This window comes from Sus scrofa, chromosome 5 (assembly GCF_054392235.1).
Source record: "Sus scrofa isolate SSC_HxYL_T2T_F1_AM1 chromosome 5, Sscrofa_HxYL_maternal_Yorkshire_Landrace_v2.0, whole genome shotgun sequence".
Classification (NCBI taxonomy): domain Eukaryota; kingdom Metazoa; phylum Chordata; class Mammalia; order Artiodactyla; family Suidae; genus Sus; species Sus scrofa.
In genome coordinates this window covers 61,544,485-61,565,838 of record NC_139387.1, presented here as the reverse complement: position 1 = coordinate 61,565,838, position 21,354 = coordinate 61,544,485, and the positions used below count along the sequence as shown (strand labels likewise).

Below are 21,354 nucleotides of genomic sequence, written 5' to 3'. Positions count from 1 at the left end.
GGTTTCTTAAGATAAGGCAACAATGAAGTCTGCCACATGGATTGACTCTTCCTTTAATGAAAGATTTCTCCATAGCATGCAATGCTATTTGATAACACTTTACCCAGAGTAGAATTTTTTCAAAATTGGAGTCAATCTTCTTACACCCTACCAATGCTTTATCAACTATGTTTATTTAATATTCTAAATCCTTTGTTGTAATTTCAGCAGTCTTTACAGCATCTTCACCAGGAGGAGATTTCATCTCAAGAAACTTTCTTTGTTCTTCTCTAAGAAGCAACTCTTTATCTGTTCAGGTTTTCCCATGAGATTGCAGCAATTCAACTGCATCTTCAGGCTACCCTTCTAACTTTAGTTCTTTTGCTATTTCTACCACATCTGCAGTTACTTCCTCCACTGAAGTCTTGAACTCCTCAAAGTAATCTATGAGGGCTGGAATCAATTTCTTCCAAACTCCTGTGAACGTAGACATTTTGACCTTTTCCCATGAGTCACAAATGTTCTTAATAGCACGTAGAATGTTAAATCCTTTCCAGGTTTTCAATTGACTTTCCCCAGATCCATCAAAGGAATCACTATCTATGGCAACGATAGCCTTACAGTATTTCTTTTTTTTTTCCTTTCTATTTAGGGCTGCACCTGAGACATCTGGAAGTTCCCAGGATAGGGGTCAAATTGGAGCTGCAGCTGCTGGTCACAGTCACAGCCACAGCAACTTGAGATCTGAGCCTTGTCTGTGACCTATACCACAGCTCATAGCATTGCCAGATCCTTAACCCACTGAACAGGGCCAGGGATTGAACCCAAAACCTCACATATACTAGCTGGGTTCATTTCTGCTGAGCCACAACGGGCTCAGTATTTCTTAAATAATAAGACTTGAAAATCAAAACTGTTCCTTGATCCATGGGCTGCACAATGGATGTTGTGTAAGCATATGTGTAAACATGAATCTCACTGTACATCTCCATCAGAGCTCTTGGGTAATCAGGTGCATTGTCAATGAGGAGTAATATTTTGAAAGGAATCTTTTTTTTTTTTTTTCTGAGCAGTATGTCTCAACAGAAGGCTTAAAATATTTAGTATATCATGTTGCAAATAGATGTACTATCATTCAGGTTTTGTTGTTCCATTTATAGAGCACAGGCTGAGTGGATTTCGCATAATTTTTAAAGGCCCTAGGATTTTCAGAATTGTAAATGAGTATTGGTTTCAGCTTAAAGTCATCAACTGCATTACACCTTACAAGAGTCAGCCTGCCCTTTGAAACTTTGAAACCAGGCATTGACTTCTCCTTTTTAGACATGAGAATCCTATATAGCTGCTTCTTCCAAGAGAAGGCTGTTCTTTCTACATAGGTTGAAAATCTGTTGTAAAGTATAGTCATCCTCAAAAATGATCTTCACTAATCTTCTGCATAACTTCCTGCAGTTTCTACATCAGCAATTGCTACTTCATGTTGTACGATTATGGAGACAAGATCTTTCCTTAAACTTCATGGACTAAGCTTTGCTAGTTTCAAACTTTCTTTTGCAGCTTCCTAATTTCTCTCAGCCTTAGGGTTTGTTCTGGATTAGGCTTTGGATTAAGGGAATGTTGTGGTTGGTTTGATCTTCTATCCAACCACTCCAACACTCCCCATATCAGAAGTAAGGCTGTTTCAATTTATCATCTCTGTTTTCACTGGAGTAGCACTTTTAACTTCTTTCAAGAACTTTTCCTTTGCATTTACAACCTGGCTCTTTGCTGCAAGAAGCCTAGCTTCCGGCATGTCTCAGCTTTGAACATGCTTAATGTTGAATGACATTTTCACTAAGCTTAATCATTTCTAGCTTTTGATTGAAAGTGAAAGATACACAACTCCTCCTTTCACTTAGAGGCTATTTTAGGGTTATTACCTGGCCTAATCTCAAAATTGTCTCAGGGAATAGGGAGGCCCAAGGAGAGGGAGAGAGATGGGGGAACAACAGCAATCATCAGAGCTGTCAGAACATATACAGCATTTGCCGATTAAGTTTGCCGTCTTATATGGGTGAGGTTCATGGTGCACCAAAACAATAACAATAGTAACATGAAAGATTACTGATCACAGATCATCATAACAAATACAACAATAATGAAAAATTTGAAATATTGCAAGAATTATCAAAATGTGACACAGAGACATAAAGTGAGCAAATGCTGCTGGAAAAATGGGGCAGACAGACTTGCTCAATGCAGGGTTACCATAAACCTTTAATTTGTTTTAAAAAAATGCTATATCTGCAAAGAGAAATAAAATGAAACACAATAAATGAGGTATGCTTGTTTAAGGTTTGGGGGAGGGGAGCATGCCCAGGGCATATAGAAGTTCCCATTCCAGGGACTGAATCCCCGCAACAGCAGTGACCCTAGCCACTGCAGTGACAATGCTAGATCCTTAACTCACTGTGCCATAAGAGAACTCCTAGGTTTCCTTTTTAATATACCTAAATGGAATCAAAATATATGTACTTCTGGTGCTCCATATCTTTCTCTCAGTATTGTGTTTGAGATCTATTTACCTCATCCTATATGGTTTTTGATTATTTTCATTGCTATACACTACTCAACTAGACTCACGAACTTCAACTTACCTATTCTACTTTTGATGTACACTCAAGCTAATACTAGAGGGGTTTTCAGGCTACATACCCAGGGCCAGAAACTCACAAAGCAATACCATTTTTCTTATATGATCTTAAATATTTCACAATATATGTATAATATAGTCTAACTTGTAATTTATTTTGCATACATGAGAAAATATATCTTATTTCAGTTTTAACTTTTATTTCTCTGATTACTAATACCTTTATGATTCTTCACTCTCCTTAAACATAACATCAAACTGTTATCTTTATTTTCTTTTACTTTTCATCACATCATTTATTAAATTAACTTTCATTAAGTTTACATATATAAAATAAAATGCACTCATGTTAACTGTATAATCGACTCATTTTGAAAACGTATATAATCACCATGGAATCAAGATATAAAACATTTCCATTACAACAAAAAATCACCAAGTACTTATTTGCAATAAATCCCTCCCATCCTAGACATCATACAACCAAAGATTTACTTTCTCTCAATATGTATTTCTTTTATCTGGTCTCCAGTAGAATTTACTAGAAGTGACAAATGATAAGAGAAGAATCCTCACAAGAATTTCTTGTTAAACTGAGGGAGAAAGTTACAGTCTTTCACCAGTAAGTGTGAAGTTACTTGCAAATTACATGACTTTAGTCACTCCTTGCTAGGTTGAAGAAGTTTCCTTCTATTCCTAATTTGTTAAGAATTTATATCATAAATAGGTGAAAACTCCTGTACAAATGCTTTTTTTCTGTACCTATACAGATAGGTATATGGTTTTTCCCATTTATTATTTTCAAATTTTAAAAATAGTTTTGTAATACTGGGATAAATCATACTTGGTAATAATTTATAACTATATTTCTAGCTTCAATTAGCTAATATTGTTAAGGATATTTGCATCTGTTTTTATGATAGACATCAGTCTATATTTTATTTTCTTGTAATGTTATTTTATAAAAATAAGTCAAGAAATGTTCCCTCTGATTCTGTATTTTGAAATAATTTGGGTAGATTTGGTTTTATTACTTTCTTAAATGTTTGATAAAATTTACCAATGAACTATCTGTTCAAAGTTTTTTCCTTATGGGAAGGATTTTATTATAAATTTAATTTCTTTCATTGATATAGAATTACCCAAATTTTAAAGCCATAAATATACCTCTAAATTTTAGTAGCATTCCGCAAATTTGGATATGTTGGCCACTGCCTCTTTAAAAATCTCTCTGTCCCATTCTTATCTTTCCACAATTCTCATTGCATATATGACTCTAACAGCTTTTAGATGTCATGTTCTTGTTTCTTCCCCCACTCTTACTCCCCTCTGTGTTTCAGTTAGGATCATTTCTCTTGACCTATTTTCAATTTCACTGATATTTTCCTTAGCTGTGTTCAATCCGCTGAGGAGCCAGTTGAAAGAGTTTTTCATCTCTAATATCACATATATTTTAACATTTTTTATGATTTCCATTTGACTCGTATATAGTTTTTATCTCTGCTGAAAATTCTCCATCTATTCATGCACATTGTCCACATTTTCCACTAGATCCTATAATATGTTAATCACAGTTATGTAAAAGTCCTTGTCTGATTGTTCTAACATTTGGGTCATTAATTAGTTTGGTTTGGTTAATTGTTCCATCTACTAACAATGGGTTGTTTTATCTTGCTTTTTTTCATATGGATCCTGATTTTTTTTTTATTGAGACTTAAACACCCTGTGTAGAACAATACTAGAAAGTGAGGTAAATTGTATTCACACTTGCAAATGGGCAATGTTCTTCTTCTCTTATGCTATTAATATGTAGAACTGATACAATCTAGTCACGATTTGAGCTTTGTGTTTCATTGTGACTATCAATATCATTGGGACACTTCAGCCTTCAAATTGCTCTAGTGGTTAATTACTATTACCTATACTTATATAGGGGGCCTGTGATATTAGGGTCCTTTTCTCTGTTCCTGCTTCACCCTCAGCTTTCAACAGTCCATGTTCATGTATGCCACAGAGACAATTTCTCTTAATACTTTTGTCTCTTACCTAGCAGTCCTCTGCTCTCCTTTATTACTCAACAGGGACTCATTTTTGTAATAGGGTAAAGGGAAGTTCTGTATCGTATTGATCAACCACAGCCTTAGACAGGGCTGTGTTTTTGAGCTTCAAGATTGGAACTTTCTGAGCATTTCTGCCTCAAGGTTGGAACTTTCTGGTAGCCAAACTGTACCTTACAGTTGCACTTAGTCTTGTACGGGAGAATCTTCTTCCCCTCCACCTAGTGGATCCTCACTTATAATTGGTATCCAAGTAGGATCCTGGACTCAAGACAGATTTTTGTCCTTTCCCAGAAGCAAAAGGTTTTTGCTTCTAACATTCTCTCACCTGCCAAGGATCTTAACCTATGTCTCCCCCACAGGCACATGATTTTGTTTTTTTCTCCCCCACAGGCACATGATTTTGTTTTTTTCTCCCCTTCCTCAAAGCAAAAGATTTTTGCCTATGCTCAGGGTCACAAAGGGTTTCTCTCTCCTCCAGTATCATCATTTTTCTAGTACCACAGGCCAACAGCTTAAGGCCTTTGCTTCTTATGAAAGAAAGATCTACAGAAGTAGGCAGGTTTCAGACTGATCCCCCAGGAGCTGATTACCTCCTATACACTGCATCACGGAATGGACCCTCAGTTCCCTGAACTACCTAATAATAATTGGTAGGTGTACAGAAAAGAACTTAAAAATGACTGTAAAATCTCCTTGTGTCTTGGGTTCCCAGATATTCCAAACTGACATGCTAACTCACACCTAGCCTTTAAGAATTTGTTACAGTTTCAGTTGACTTATTAGTACCTCTTACATAGTGACCAGCTCTTTCTCCTGTGCTCTGCCAAAGGTCAAAGACTTTGTGTTGTCTATCCTCCCTTGGAGGGGATACATTCTTTGGAATTTATTATACTTGGTCATATTTGACCTTAAATCTCCAGTAGAGTCAAAAAAATTATGATTGTTGTATATTATCTGCTTATTTTTCATTGTTTCAGTGGATAGAAGTTCTACATTTTAAGCTGAAATGAAACACTAAGTGGTGCTGGGAAACTGGATAGCTACATGTAAAAGAAACATACACAAAAATAAACTCAAAATGAATTAAAGACCTAAATATAACACCAGATAGTCCAAAGACTATTTTTAATCTTTATGGAATAAATTATAGTGGCACTAATTATTGAACCTGGAATAAAAATAATTCTAAATTCTCAATTTGTTTCCAAATTCATAAACTGAATTGGGTAATTTTCAGTATGTAAATAGAGAAATTCATTAAGATCTCTAAATTTGCAATCATTTGTTCTAATTTATCATTCTGCAACTATTTACAATAAATCTTTTCACTTGAAAGACCATCATAAACTTGAAAGTGATTATAATATTTCCTTTTTCTTCTTTTTTCCAAGCTGAAATTTCCCAGTACATCAACTACCTTTCCTTTAAGCCACTAAACTGTAGTCTTACAGCCTGTGTCTCAGAACTCTATGTGCTCTGTGACCCAAACTTCCTCCTCCATCATCTAAATATTAAATGTTCTGAAATGTTATATACACAATTTTCCACTTTTCTTTCTTCCATCTATATTCTGCTTCTAAACCAACAAATCCAATTGCTTGGCCAGGTATCTCCTCTATGAAAATAATGCCCAAATCTAGCTTTAATAGCTCTTGAAATCAGGATCTAATCCTTTTGTGCTTTGTGTCTGTAGAATATCTCAAATGATGGATCAGGTATCACAGGAATTGTAAATTTTAGGCTGATTATTCCCCTGCTGTCATGGTGGGTGTGTGTGTGTGTGTGTGTGTGCACTCACATGCAGACCTGTGTATATTTGGGGGAAACCTCATGGTTTGGAGTTAGAAAAGTTTTGCTTTTGCTGCTACCTAGGTCCAAAATAGTAATAACACTCTGGCACTAATTTTAGAATAAATTCCAGCTATGGGTAATGTAGATTAATGCTACACATAACACAATTTATCACATAATCATTTTCCTCATTCAAAGCCCCTAGGTAGAGGGAGGATTCCTCAAAAGTTCTCTTGATCAGTAGGCATTGTTTTCCTGCTCCCACCTTTTGCAAACGAAAAGCTATCCAGTGTCAGGGGTTTATTGAGGGATCTTGGCTCCAGGTCTGCCCCTTCTATCTCTACCAATTGGTTTAGGTCTAAAATCTCAGCATTTGTTCCATTGTATGCAGTAAGCACCAGTCTCTAAACTCACTGACATTTCCTCCAGGCCACTGACATCAATGCTGACGCTACTGCAAAGGCTTTGAACTCTATAAATTTCTGACAGCCAGAGATTTAGCTTATCTTTGTTTAGCGATAGACTATGTATTTACATTTTCTCTTTATAGTTCATATAATGTTTATAGAAGCATATACTCTGTGTGTGTCTGCGTGTGTAAGGTGTCTGTTTTTTCTCAGTTCAACAGTTGCTAGAGCTAGAACCCACTGCATTTCCAATATCCAAAGGCTGATTCTGTTTATCCTGTTGGCAACTCAAGCTCTGTGTATCAAAAAATACACACATTTATAAAAAAAAAAAAAATACACACATCACAATTCCACCAAAACTCTTCCCATTTTGCCTGTGTTTCCTGCCATAATTAATGGCCTTCTGTCTTTTGGTTTTCCAAGTACGAAAATTTGGAATCATCTTAAACCCAATCTTCCTATTGGTGCTCAATCCAATTAATTACCAAATTAATTTTACAACTGCAGTACTTGCCTTAACATATTCTAGCTATCTCAGTGAATCAAAAATGAAATAAATATTTACCTTTCAGAATCTTTATGTAAACCAAATGTAATAAATAGATCACATAAGAAGTACTGCATTGAAGTAAGAGATGGAGTAAATTAGCTGAGTGACGCAAGACAACCCAGAATTTGCATTTTAACTAGTAATATTTTATGGATTTCCATAAATTCAGATACATCACATAGCTACTAAGAATGTATGAATGAAAACTAAACATAGCACCTAATACAACCCTCTCATAGTTTTAATGATTTTTACATTTTCATTTTATTAGTTATCTGGGCATGTACAGTGCTTGATTTCTCTCATGAATTGAAAAATCTGTATGAATGAATAAAAATGAATCAATTAAAAATCAATTAACTAAAATTTAGCCCTATTCTCTGCCAGGCATTTTTTTTCTATTTAAACATATTTAATCTTTACAACAACACAACCCAATTAATTATTGCTCTTCCAATTTACAGAGGAGGGACTTCAGGCCCCTGGAAGTTAAATAATTTGATAATGGTCATAGGAAAAATGGGGCAGAATCAAGATTTTTTTTTTTTTTTTTTTTTTTTTTGTCTTTTTGCTATTTCTTGGGCCGCTCCCGCGGCATATGGAGGTTCCCAGGCTAGGGGTCGAATCGGAGCTGTAGCCACCGGCCTACGCCAGAGCCACAGCAACGCGGGATCCGAGCCGTGTCTGCAACCTACACCACAGCTCACGGCAACGCCGGATCGTTAACCCACTGAGCAAGGGCAGGGACCGAACCCGCAACCCCATGGTTCCTAGTCGGATTCGTTAACCACTGCGCCACGACGGGAACTCCAGAATCAGGATTTAAACATATATAACTTTACTATACAGCTGAAAATATAGTTTACTATGCTGTTATGAATCAGTATATTAACACTATATTAATAGTTGGGTAACTCTTTTTTGAGAAAGTCCAATTTGTCAAGTCCAGTCTCAAATGCAGTACTCAATATTAAACTCCAATTCAGGTTATATACGTGAAAAATGTGGACCATTATAACTTTCTGGTTATAGAGATTACACGTCTTTTAATTTAATTTAATAATGATTGCAAGCAAAGCTCGTGGGAATATTCAGCAGCAAGCCTTTCTCTGGAGGTGGCCATTTTGGGAAAATCTGGCCTCACCCATCAGCACTGAGAAGCCACAGGCAAACAACAATCCAGGTGGGATCACAGCCCCACCCATCAGCAAACAGGCTGCCTAAAGGCCCCCCAGGCACACAGCCCTGCCTCTTATTTCACCCAGAGAGAAAGCCCCACCCACCAAAGGGATAGGAATCAGCTCCATCTATCAGTGGACAGGCACCAGTCCATCCCAGTAGGAAGCCTACAGTAAGCAAGAACACAATAATAGTGGGGGACTTGAACACCCCATTTACAGCAGTGGACAGATCATCCAAAGAGAAAATCAATAAGGAAACACAGGTTCTGAATGAAGCATTAGACCAGATGGACTTAATAGATATTTATAGGACATTCTATCCAAAAGCATCAGGATACACATTCTTCTCAAGAACACACAGAACATTCTCTAAGATTGATCACATCCTGGGCCACAAATCAAGCCTCAGTAACATTAAGAAAACTGAAATCATATCAAGCATCTTTTCCAACCACAACACTATACGAATGGAAATCAACAAGAAAAAAATTGCAAAAAGCACAAATACGTGGAGACTAAACAACATGCTACTAAACAACCAATGGATCACTGAAGAAATCAAAGAGGAAATTAAAAAATACCTAGAAGCAAATGACAACAAAGATACGGCACTCCAAAACCTACGGGATGCGACAAAAGCTGTTCTAAGAGGAAAGTTTATAGTAATACAAGCCTACCTCAGGAAACAAGAAAAAGCTCAAATAAAAAACTTAACTTTTCATCTAAAGCAGCTAGAGAGAGAACAGCCAAGACCTAAAGTTAGTAGAAGGAAAGAAATCATAAAGATCAGAGCAGAAAATCAATGAAATAGAAATGAACAAAACCATAGAAAAGATCAATGAAACGAAAAGCTGGTTTTTTGAAAAGATCAACAAAATTGATAAACCCCTAGCCAGGCTTATCAAGCAAAAAAGAGAGAAGACTCAAATCAATAAAATTAGAAATGAAAAAGGAGAAGTAACAACAGACATCACAGAAATACAAAGGATCATAAGAGACTACTATATGCAACTATATGCCAATAAAACAGAAAACCTAGAAGAAATGGAAAAATTCTTAGAAAAGTACAATCTTCCAAGACTAAACCAAGATGAAATAGAAAAGACGAATGGACCAATCACAAGTACTGAAATTGAAACTGTGATTAAAAACTTCCAACAAACTAAAGTCCAGGACGAGATGCCTTCACAGATGAATTCTATCAAACATTTAGAGAAGAGCTAACACCTATCCTTCTGAAACTATTCCAAAAAAAAATCACAGAGGAAGGGACACTCCCAAACTCAAACTCATTCTATGAGGCCACCATCACCCTGATACCAAAACCAAACAAAGATACCACAAAAAAAAAAAAAAAAACCAAAAAACTACGGGCCAATTTCACTGATGAACATTGATGCACAAATCCTCAACAAAATACTAGCAAACCACATTCAACAATACATTAAGAGGATTGTACATCATGATCAAGTGGAATTTATCCAGGGATGCAAGGATTCTTCAATATCTGCAAATCACTCAGTGTGATACACCATATTAACAAACTGAAGAATAAAAACCACATGATCCTCTTAAAAGATTCAGAAAAAGCCTTTGACAAAATCCAACACCCATTTCTGATAAAAACCCTTCAGAAAGTGGTCATAGAGGGAACCTACCTCAACATAATAAAGGCCATATATTTCAAACCCACAGTTAACATCATTCTCAATGGTGAAAAGCTGAAAGAATTCCCACTGAGATCAGGAACAAGAAAAGGATGCCTGCTCTTGCCACTACTATTCAACATAGTTTTGGAAGTCCTTGCCATGGCAATCAGAGAAGTAAAAGAGATAAAAGGAATCCAAATTGGAAAGGAAGAACTAAAACTAACACTATTTGCAGATGACATGATCCTATACCTAGAGAACCCTAAAGACTCTACTAGAAAACTGTTACAGCTCATCCATGAATTCGGCAAAGTCGCAGGATACAACATTAATACACAGAAATCGATGGCATTTCTATATACTAACAATGAAAGATCAGAAAGAGAAATTAGGGAATCAATTCCATTTACCACTGCATCCAAAAGAATAAAATACTTAGGAGTAAACCTACCTAAAGAGACAAAAGACCTGTACTCTGAAAACTGTAAGACATTGATGAAACTGCTCTTGGATTGGAAGAGTCAATGTTATCAAAATGACTATGCTACCTAAGGTAATCTACAGATTCAATGCAATCCCTATCAAATCACCAAGGACATTTTTCATAGAACTCGAACAAAATATTTTGAAGTTTGTTTGGAAGCACAAAAGACCCAGAATAGCCAAAGACATCCTGAAAAAGAAAAATGGAGCTGGAAGCATCAGGCTCCTGGACTTCAGACTATACTACAAAGCAACCATCATCAAAACCTTATGGTAACTAGCACAAGGACAGAAATATAGATCAGTGGAACAGGATAGAAAGCCCAGAATTAAACCCATGCACCTACAGTCAACTATTGTATGACAAAGGAGGCAAGAATATACAATGGAGAAAGACAGCCTGTTTAAATAAGTGGTGCTGGGAAAATTGGACAGCCACATGGAAAAGAATGAAATTAGAACACTCCTTAACACCATACACAAAAATAAACTCAAAATGGATTAAAGACGTAGATATAAGACCAGACACTATAAAACTCTTAGAGGAAAACATAGGCCACTCTCCTGCTGAGACCAGCTCAGCAGGATGGGGCTGAAGAACGGGTGCTGTGAAACTTAAGGAAAAAACTTAACATAAAACAAAACACAGAGACATTTACCATAAGAAAAGATGGGAACCAGGGGACTCAAGGTCTCAGGGACCAAGAGCACCACCTCAATAAACCACACTGCTTTTATTGTGCTCTTTCAGATTAAGTCAAGTTAGGAGGGGGCTATAGGTGGAGGATATAGGGTTTTTTAAATTATTTTCTACGTTCTTTTATTATTTTAAAAGTCACAAGGCTGGTAGATGGTTAAGCTTTTACTCTGACCTTTAGGCATTTAACAATCATTAGCATTTGAGGAAGCTTGGCTTTAGCTATCTATGCATAGCATTTCAAAGAATCCTCACTGTACTTCCACAAAAGGCATGCCTTTGTGCAGCAACCCTTAGTGAGGCAACCCTTTGTGCCTAGGTTTGCACCTTAGTTCTTTTTGCTAATGCATATTATGCTAACAATCGCTCATAAACCACTTGGGGCCATGAGGTTCCTCTTTCTCTTATTCTTTAGAGGACATATCATGCTTGTGCAAATGGTGTGCCAATCTGCACAGGTCCAGCGTGCCTAGAACAACACATTATGTCCTCATTCAGCTGACCCTATGAATAACTTATGCCTGTAGGTCTTTGTTCTTAAGCTTAAGACATTTACCAACACTGTAACTGTTTTTCAAGCAGGAAGATGGGGTAAAGTAAAGCAGGACAAGATGGAATTTTCAGCAAAAAGGCTAAGAAAATATTTTAGAAACATGTCTCATGACACTCTCCAACATAAATGACAGCAACATCTTCTCAGATTCACCTCTTAGAGGAATGACAGTAAAAAAAATAAACAAATAGGACCTAATCAAACTTAAAAGTTTCTGCACAGCAAAGGAAACCCTAAACAAAACGAAAACACATCCCACAGAATGGGAGAAAATATTTGCAAATGAATCAACTGACAAGGGATTAATCTCCAAAATTTATAAATACCTCCTACTGCTCAATAGCAAAAAAAGAAACAACCCCATCAAAAAATGGGCCCCAGATCTAAATAGACAGTTCTCCAAAGAAGACATACAGATGGCAAAAAACACATGAAAAGATGTTCAACATCACTCAGTATTAGAGAAATGCCAATCAAAACCACTATGCGGTACCACCTTACACCAGCCAGAATGGCCATCATTAAAAAGTCTACAAACAGTAAGTACTGGAGAGGGAGTGAAGAAAAAGGAACCCTATTACACTGTTGGGATTGTAAATTGGTGCAACCACTGTGGAAAACAGTATGGAGATTCCTCAGAAAACTAAAAAGAGAACTCCTATTTGATCCAGCAATCCCACTCCTGGGCATCTATCCATAGAAAACCGTGACTCAAAAAGACACATGCAGCACTAGTTGCAATAGGCAAGACATGGAAACAACCTACATGTCCATCAATGAAGAAGTGGTACATATACACAATGGAATATTAGCCATTAAAAGGAACGAAATACCAGCATTTTTAGCAACATGGATGGACCTAGAAATTATCATGCTAAGTGAAGTCAGTCAATGAGACACCAACATCAAATGCTTTCACTGACATGTAGGGAATCTGAAAAAAAGGACAGAATGAACTTCTTCACAGAACAGATATTGACTCACAGACTTTGAAAAACTTATGGTTTCCAAAAGAGATAGTTTGGGGGTGGGGGGATGTGCTGGGGTTGTAGGATGGAAATCCTATAAAACTAGATTGTGATGACCATTGTACAAGTATAAATGTAATAAATTCATTGAGTAATAAAAAAAATTTAAAAATGAATTAGCATTTCTGGCAGCCATGTCATAATGTTGACTCACCGAGTTCACACATAAATAAAATAACTGAGAGTTTCCACATGAAGTACTCATACATTTTTCTTCTCATGTTATAACTGAGTATTTGTATTTTCTTAATCTGTGAAAGACTTAAGATGCAACCCAAATAAGTTAATTTTTTTTTTCCTTATAGCTCTTTAATCAAGTCTGTTGATGGTTTTTGAGTTCTGATTGTCTTTCATAGTATTAATTAGCTATTCTTCCTAGGTTTCTGTCATCACTTTTCAGTGATATAAAATCATATAAAAGATACTGTCAATATATTAAAAAGTTTTGTTTTTCCCCAAAAGACACAAAATTGTGTTAAGAATAATACCTATTCTGTGTCTCTATATTGACAGTGTTTTCCTAAGAAAATGACCTAGAATAGGTACAGTTAAAATCTTTTTTTGTGAATCCATATCTTTTTGTGAACAAAAAGGAAAAGCACTTTTCCACATCTTTAGAAATAAACTCCATTTGAAACCTTCCATTGGAATGACTGTGATTCTGGAGTTGACAGAACTGATATGTTTTAAAATGCCAACATTATTAATGATATAGTAAAGTACATTAAAATATTATAGTGTGAAAGTTTACTAGTACAGAATTAGAGAAAGAAATATTTCTCAACATAGTTACTGGTAAAATACGGAAAAGAATAAAATCAAAATAGGATAGTTTTTTTGTTTCACTGAAAAATACTATTTAAGGGCATTTTTTAAATGAAAGTTAATTTAAGAACATGTCAAAGATGAGAAATTTAAAAAGGAAAAGGAAAAGCTTTTAGAACTCTGACCACAAAATCTGTGTATAACTATCTGAAGTATAACCAGCACTTTTTTTTCCTTTTTAGGGCGACACCTGGGAATTTGGACGTTTCCAGGCTAGAGGTTAAATTGGAGCTGCAGCTGAGCCCTACACCAAAGCCACAGCAACTCCTGATCTGAACCACATCTGTAACATATGCCACAGCTTGTGGCAAAGCCAGACTTTTAACCCACTTAGTGAGGTCAGGGATTGAACTTGCCTCCTCACGGATATCATGTCAGGATATCATGTCAGGTCCTTAACCCCCAGAGCTACAATGAGAACTCCACCAGCAATTTTGACTTTGAGAAGATTTGGTCATTACTGCAGACTATACCTGTCAATGGTGATTTTCTGAAACATCAGATGCTTAAATGCGGAACAATCAAATGATTAACAAACACCCCAACACCAAACTTTATTGTCCCAAGTCTGTTTTGAGCTCTGACTTTTACTTTTTTCTTTTAATGGTCCCACTTGCAGCATATGGAAGTTCCCAGGCTAGGGGTCAAATCAGAGCTGTAGCTACAGGCCTACACCACAGCAACACCAGATCTGAGCTGCATCTGCTACCTACACCACAGCTTGTGGCAACTTAACACACTGAATGAGGCCAGGGATCAAACCCACATCCTCACGGACACTATGTTGGGTTCTTAATCTGCTGAGCCACAGTGGGAACTCTTGAACTCTGGTATTTAATGATTTTGACCTCCTGTATGTGCTTACAAAAACAGATGCATTCTGAAACTCTACAGAGGTCAGTCATCAGTTTTCTTAATTCAAAGTATTTTGCAGGAATTAGACTTTCAATCTCTACTGTGTATCTCTATCTCTCCCTCTCCTCCATCTCCCATTTTATATCAGATAATGTTAAGAGTTGGTATATATATAATCTTAATAGCTCTACTTTTCAGCATTAACTCACTCAGTGAAAATCATGGCTCAGGCCATGGGATAACCAGTCTTAAGAACCTTTTTACATGGAATCTATCATGTTTTACTCTATTTCCTCCTCTTAGATAGAGAAGTAGTTTAAAGATTAATTAGTGTCCTTTTGATTTCAATAAACTATTTTGCTTTTCATCTACAGCAAAATATGGATAATATGATTGAAGAAGTTAAAAATATATGTGGTGTTCTGGGATGTGTGGAGACCAAACAAATTACAGATGCTATAAATGAACTAAATCTTATTCTTCAGAGAAAGGCAGAGGTAAATATACTCATTTATTACACAGTAATTATTTTAAACCTGAGTTCAATAATTAATTAGAGTAAAAGATTTTTGATTAACTACTATATAGGTGCTTTGTGTGTGTGTGTGTGTGTGTGTGTGTGAACATGTATATTTCAATCATTTGGGGTAATAGAAACTTAATTCTATTATACCAAAAAGAGTTAATTAAACTAAAAGGAAATTTCTTATACTTTTGAAGTATAACTACAAGATAACTTCCAAGTGAGACTGAAATTAATCCTACAATCCTACCTAGATGAATGTGCTTATATACTAATATTCACAAGCAAGTGTTTATACAGACTGTTATCAGCTCTCCTGCACACTAGTGCATGCAGGTGTAAGTGTCCATGCCTGAATGGACAAGCACATATACACAGCAAAGAAGAGATCAGCTTTTGCAGTGTGTTTTTCTGAATCTACAAGGCACACTGCCTGTATTAATTCTAAAATGATTTCCTGGTTTTCCAATTTTAAAAAATGAGTCAATGTGATTTTTTTTTTTAATCTCAGAAATCTGATGACGATTATGTATGCTTATTGCCCAAGGAAAATATTAGGAAATCTAGTCGCACTGAATCTATTCAATCTTTTTATTTATTTATTGCTTTTTTAGGGCCACACCCACAGCATATGAACATTCCCAGCTAGGGGTTGAATCTGAGCTATAGCTGCTAGCCTACACCACAGCCATGGCAATGCCAGATCCTTAACCCACTGAGTGAGGCCAGGGATCGAACCTGCGTCCTCGTGGATACTAGTCAGGTTCATTTCTGCTGAGCCACAACAGGAACTCCTTCATTTTATGATTTTCATATTTTCCATTATAGTTGATTTACTGAATCTGTTCAATCTTGTTATAAAGTCAGCAATGAATCCAAAAGCTATGATGGTACTGGTTATAAAAATAACTAATATTTGATAGTTCATTGCTATAATAAAATAGTCTCACTTATATGTCACTTCATATCATCTAATTTTTACTTTACTTCAGTTCTCCCTCACAGCAATGCCTTGATTTTTTTTTTTTTTTTTTTTTTTTGTCCTTTTAGGTTCATGTGAACATATGAAGGTTCCCAAGCTAGGGGTCGAATGGGAGCATAGCCACTGGCCTATGCCATGGCCACAGCAACACCAGATCCAAGCTGCTATGTCCAGGACCTACGCCACTGTTTGTGGCAACATCGGATCCTTTAACCTGCTGAGTGAGGCCAGGGATCAAACCCGCATGCTCATGGATATTAGTCAGGTTTTAAACCCACTGAGCCACAACAGGAATTCCTGAAATTGGTTTTTTAATGTTTACTTTAGTATTAAAATCTGTGCTTGTGCACAGAAGATGAGTAAGTGACAAAATAGACATCTGAACTGCAATACTTATTAAAATTCCTAAGAAAGTGATTACATGTGTTCCTTACTTGCGTGGATAGTAACAGCATAGATTATATTACCCTGAATATGCCAGGCTCAAAATTTCAAAAAGCTTGGCATAGAAAGTAGACAATTACACTAATATGTATAAATCATTATGCCTGTTTTTTCAAATAAGTAGCTGATAAAAATAGGTAATTTATTAATGTCGGATTTTGTGTGTCTCATTTTCATTAGAAATGTAGGGGTTTGTGATTAGACAGCAATAATGAATATAGAAATTTAAATACCTTATTTGCATTACATGAACAGTGATAGTGATGACTGAAGAGCAATGGAGTTATACCACCAAAAGATTTTTCCAACAGCTGAAGTTAAGTCAGGATTGCAAGGTAGTGAGCATTAACTTTCAACCAGCAGTTAGTTTCTCTTAGGTTACCACATTTTGAAGATATTGCAAATACCTAGAGCTGATAATAAAATACAAAGAGCATAGGACCATGCAAACATGATTTGAATTCAAGATCTACTACTTTCTAGATGTCTTGAAAATTAATTCATATTTCTAATTTTCAGTTTTCCCCATCTCAAAAACAGAAAAAGAAAACAGAATTTACAGGGTTCTTGTGAGTATGAGAAATAATGTTAATAAAGGGTCCAGATGATAGTGACCCCTGAATGAGAGTCATTATTATTACTAGAAATAGTGGAGGTGGTGCTGGTGGTAGTTTTTTTAGAATTTTCCCTGTGAGGCCAAGATGAAAGTTTTAACTGACACAAGCACCACTTAGGTCCCCCTTATCTCAGGGCCATGGTTACAGCCAGCCTCACGACAAATGTTAGCCTTTGCCTGAGGAGGAGGCCAAATGTGGGAATATGGACACATGTCTTCTCATCTGTTAAGACCACCTGGTTGTTCTTCAATTTTTAGGTCTTGTTTTCAGTGCATCAGTAGAAACAAATAAGTGATCAAAGAATGAGGAAAATCTAGTTTTAGGAGTAATCACTTCAAATGCTGTCAAAGTAGTACGAGGTATAAAAAGCTTTACCTTTAAAACACTCATTTTCTGAAACTTCCTAAAAGAACAAAAATGACAATTTTCTCAGAAATATCAAACTTTCAATATAGCTGAAGCCAAAAGAATCCTTCAAGACAAAACTGAGTATTTCCTAGGAAAGCTAGGAACAATTATAATTAGCAGAAGCTCATATTCACATTTCACATTTCTTTATATGTATGAGCATTAAATTGTGTATGATTATTCATGCATAGAAATGAAAAAAATTTTGACAATTATCAGTTTTATTTCAATGTCAATGGCCAAAAAATAGTTCAATATCTCCAAATAAACAGATTCTACTTACTTTTAGCACAAATTAAAATTCATTTATTTAACATCGTTCAGACTTTTTGTTCATCTTTTTTCCCATTCTAGCTTACCTGTAAGTCCGCCTATATAAGAGAGTTGGCACAAACAGCAAGAACATTTTACAATATTTGTGCAGTAATCAATTGCAGCTAACAATGCCAAAATAGTTTGGCCTAGAAGGTCCCTTATGGCACAACAGGTTAAGGATTTGGCATTGTCACTGCAATGGCTCAGGTCACTGCTGTGGTGCAGGTTTGATCCCAGGCCTAGGAATTTCTGCATGACACAGGCACGACCAAAAAAAAAAAAAAAAAAAAAAAAAAAAAAGTTCCAGTCTATTCACTCACCAAAACCCTAAGATTAAAGAAATACTGAGAAATATGTCTTCTGCCAACAAATTCAAATTTGAGAAGCTTTCCTTTTTTTCTTGGCTGCATTTTTGGGTCAATGAGCAAGAGACTATTTCCTGCCATACAGGGAAGTAATTAAGTATTTATTAAATGTAAGTCTTGGCAAGATGAAGAATTATATCACAAATAAAATTGTACTCCATCTACTCCATGCTCCCATTCAGCACTGGAAACAATTTTCCATCCTTCAGAATTACATTCCAGAAGCTCAATTAAATACACAATAAACAAACCACAAAATGAAAAATACAGTTTTATACATTGTGCTGTAGGTGGATATCATGGTGATTTTAAAATACAAGTTTATATTTCTGAACAAATTGAATTCTAGTTAAGTAGTGTTGACATGTTTAATAGTCTCACCCCCATGGCTGGGCTAAAGATCTTATGTGTTAAGTATTTGAAACTTAAATGTTAAGCCTAGTGGTTGAAACTATGCTCAGATGGAATATTTTAACTAAGAGAAATGCTTCTGAAAACGTTCATATGAATGATGCTTTTAAGTGAAAAGTTGTATATAAATTTAATTATATTCTAAACATAACAGAAGTGTTTCTCTCTAAAAGGACTACTGCAGCAAATTCCTTGTTACAGGAATTTGAGAAATTCCTGGTTTATTTGAGAAATTGAGCTTTTGATTAATTGGATTTCCTTAAAAGTAAACTTCTCAAGCAAAACTTTTTAAAAAAATTAGTGTCAATTAAAATGTATGTATAGCACAGGGAACTGTATTTAGTCACTTGTGATGGAACACGACAGAGGATAACATGAGAAAAAGAATTTGTGTTTGTGTGTGTATATCTATATATATATATATAGATATATGTGTGTGTGTGTGTGTGTGTGTGTGTGTGTGTATGACTGGGTCACTTTGCTATACAGCAGGAATTGATAGACCATTGTAAATCAACTAGAATAAAAAATTTTAAAAATTAAAAAAAACAAAATCTTGAAATCAGAAAAAATTAAAAAATAAAAATAAAATAAAATAGATCTTATTAGAAAACTGAATTTGCCTTTGGACTGAAACCTCACTTTTAGTGAATCTATGATTTACCCACTTTATATGGTTTTCATGATAATGAAATTATAACCAGCAAATCCTAAACCACTAAAGTAACACCAGGTTTCCAACAAAGATAAACACAAACAAGCAAGCAAATGAATATGAACTTAAATGAAAACAAAACAAAACAAAAAACCCAAAACTTCAGATAGTATTTTTTTATTCCAGGATATGATCTCAAAGATTTGACTATCAAGTTTTTTAAATCCTAAAAAATAAAAAAAAAAAAATGAAACTACATAGTGAATCTATATGATTTTTGCCTGCTTCCATCCAGCCCTCTTTTCTCTGCTGCCTAAAGCCTGAATCTGAATGACTGCTAAAAATAAGAACTGGACGTATTAAACAGAGAGAATTTGAAATCTTTTGTATTAAAAGATTAACCACTGTTGTGGAAAGGGGATTGATCTTAGGCAATATTTGTAGATCTGTTATAATAATACCAAGAAGGCTGAGCTTATGTTAGAAATTTCTTTTTTTTTTTTTTCCTGAATCAAATAACCTAGATTGCCCTTACAACACTCAGAAATCTTTTCTTTAATCTTACGGGTTTTTTTTTTTTTTTTTTTTTTTTTTGTCTTTTTAGGGCTGCACCTGCTGCATATGGAGGTTACCAGGGTACAAGTCTGGATAACAAGTGCTGGCCTACACCATAGCCACAGCAACGTGGGATCCGAGCCATGTCTACAACCTATACCAACGAGGAATCCTTAACCCACTGAGTGAGGCCAGGAATTGAACCTGCGTCCTCACAGATGCTAGTCAGATTCGTTTCCACTGAGCCACGACAGGGACTCATCTTACAATTTAGATTTCTTGTTTAGTAAGTGACATTGACATATGACACCAAGAAATACTTTGTCTTTTTATCATGCCAAAGAAATTTCTGTATGTAGGTTTTGGATAGCACTGGTTTTGTTTTCCAAATTTGTTTTCTGAATAACAAGTGCACCTTTGCATCTGTTTCTTTTTCAGAGTTTTCATCAAAATTCAGAAACTTCAACAAAAGGTAAAACATACATGTCTTCAAATATTTCTTAAACAAGTTATAAAACCAAAAATAATTTAGTATTTTCAATTTATCTCCAATGATTATGGTAACATACACACAAAATATCTTTGAGGGAAAAAATGCTTTGCTAAAACTCTTTTTACTGGCAGAAGTGATTATTCTGCAAATGAATAAAAATCTACACTCCTGAAACTTCTTAGCCTGAGATTTTTTAGAAAATAGGGAAAGTCAAGAGAGCTATAAAAATTAAAGGAATACTTAAAAATATCCTGATAACCATTCCAAGAAACTATAAAATTGTATTCATTTAATTATATTTTGATGTAAGAGAAGTCAAAAAAGTACAAGATGTCTTTCTTCAAAGTCACTAATTTCAAATTTAAATTCAAGCTCTATTTGAAAGGCCAATTTAACATGACAGGTAGGATTCTGTTCTAGAATAATTAGTGTTCACAGAAGCTCTGAGCCTACGAAACCACAAGTCACAAGTGGACTTTGTAGGAAAGAGGGATATGTGACCCTACAGTAGAGTCTGACTTCTGAATCAGGCAGAACTGGTTCTGAATTCCAACTCTGACCACTTTTTGACTCTGATCGTAAATAATTAAACTCTTTGGAGTTCCCATTATGGTGCAGCAGAAACGACTCTGACTAGGAACCATGAGGTTGCAGGTTCGATCCCTGGCCTCACTCAGTAGGTTAAGGACTCAGTGTTGCTGTGAGCTGTGGTGTAGGTCACAGATGCAGCTTGGATCTGGCGTTGCTGTGGCTCTGGCATAGGCCAGCAGCAACAGCTGCAATTTGACCCCTAGCCTGGGAACCTCCATTTGCCGTGGGTATGGCCCTAAAAGACAAAAAAAAAAAAAAAAAAAAAAAAAGAATTAAACTCTTTGATTCTCAGTTTTCCTAAT

At 35.6% G+C, this 21,354-nt stretch overlaps 2 protein-coding genes across 17 annotated transcripts in view; one reads left to right on the top strand and one right to left on the bottom strand.

Annotated features, from left to right (window-relative positions):
• Positions 1 to 21,354, top strand: part of PIK3C2G (phosphatidylinositol-4-phosphate 3-kinase catalytic subunit type 2 gamma) — a 518,046-nt gene that overhangs the window by 234,186 nt on the left and 262,506 nt on the right. For 13 of the 14 annotated variants that reach the window (XR_014803777.1, XR_014803780.1, XR_014803778.1 and 10 more), the window contains 2 exons: positions 15,068 to 15,190; positions 20,407 to 20,440. Coding sequence is in view for 9 of the 14 variants with exons in the window: in XM_084956629.1 (XP_084812755.1) it covers positions 15,068 to 15,190; positions 20,407 to 20,440 (157 nt within the window). In the remaining 5 variants the exon portion in view is untranslated. The remainder of the gene's footprint in view (positions 1 to 15,067; positions 15,191 to 20,406; positions 20,441 to 21,354) is intronic. The other variant, XM_084956630.1, reaches the window with a different exon arrangement.
• The window catches only part of RERGL (RERG like), a 260,323-nt gene that overhangs the window by 203,513 nt on the left and 35,456 nt on the right, over positions 1 to 21,354 (bottom strand). The window lies entirely within an intron of this gene.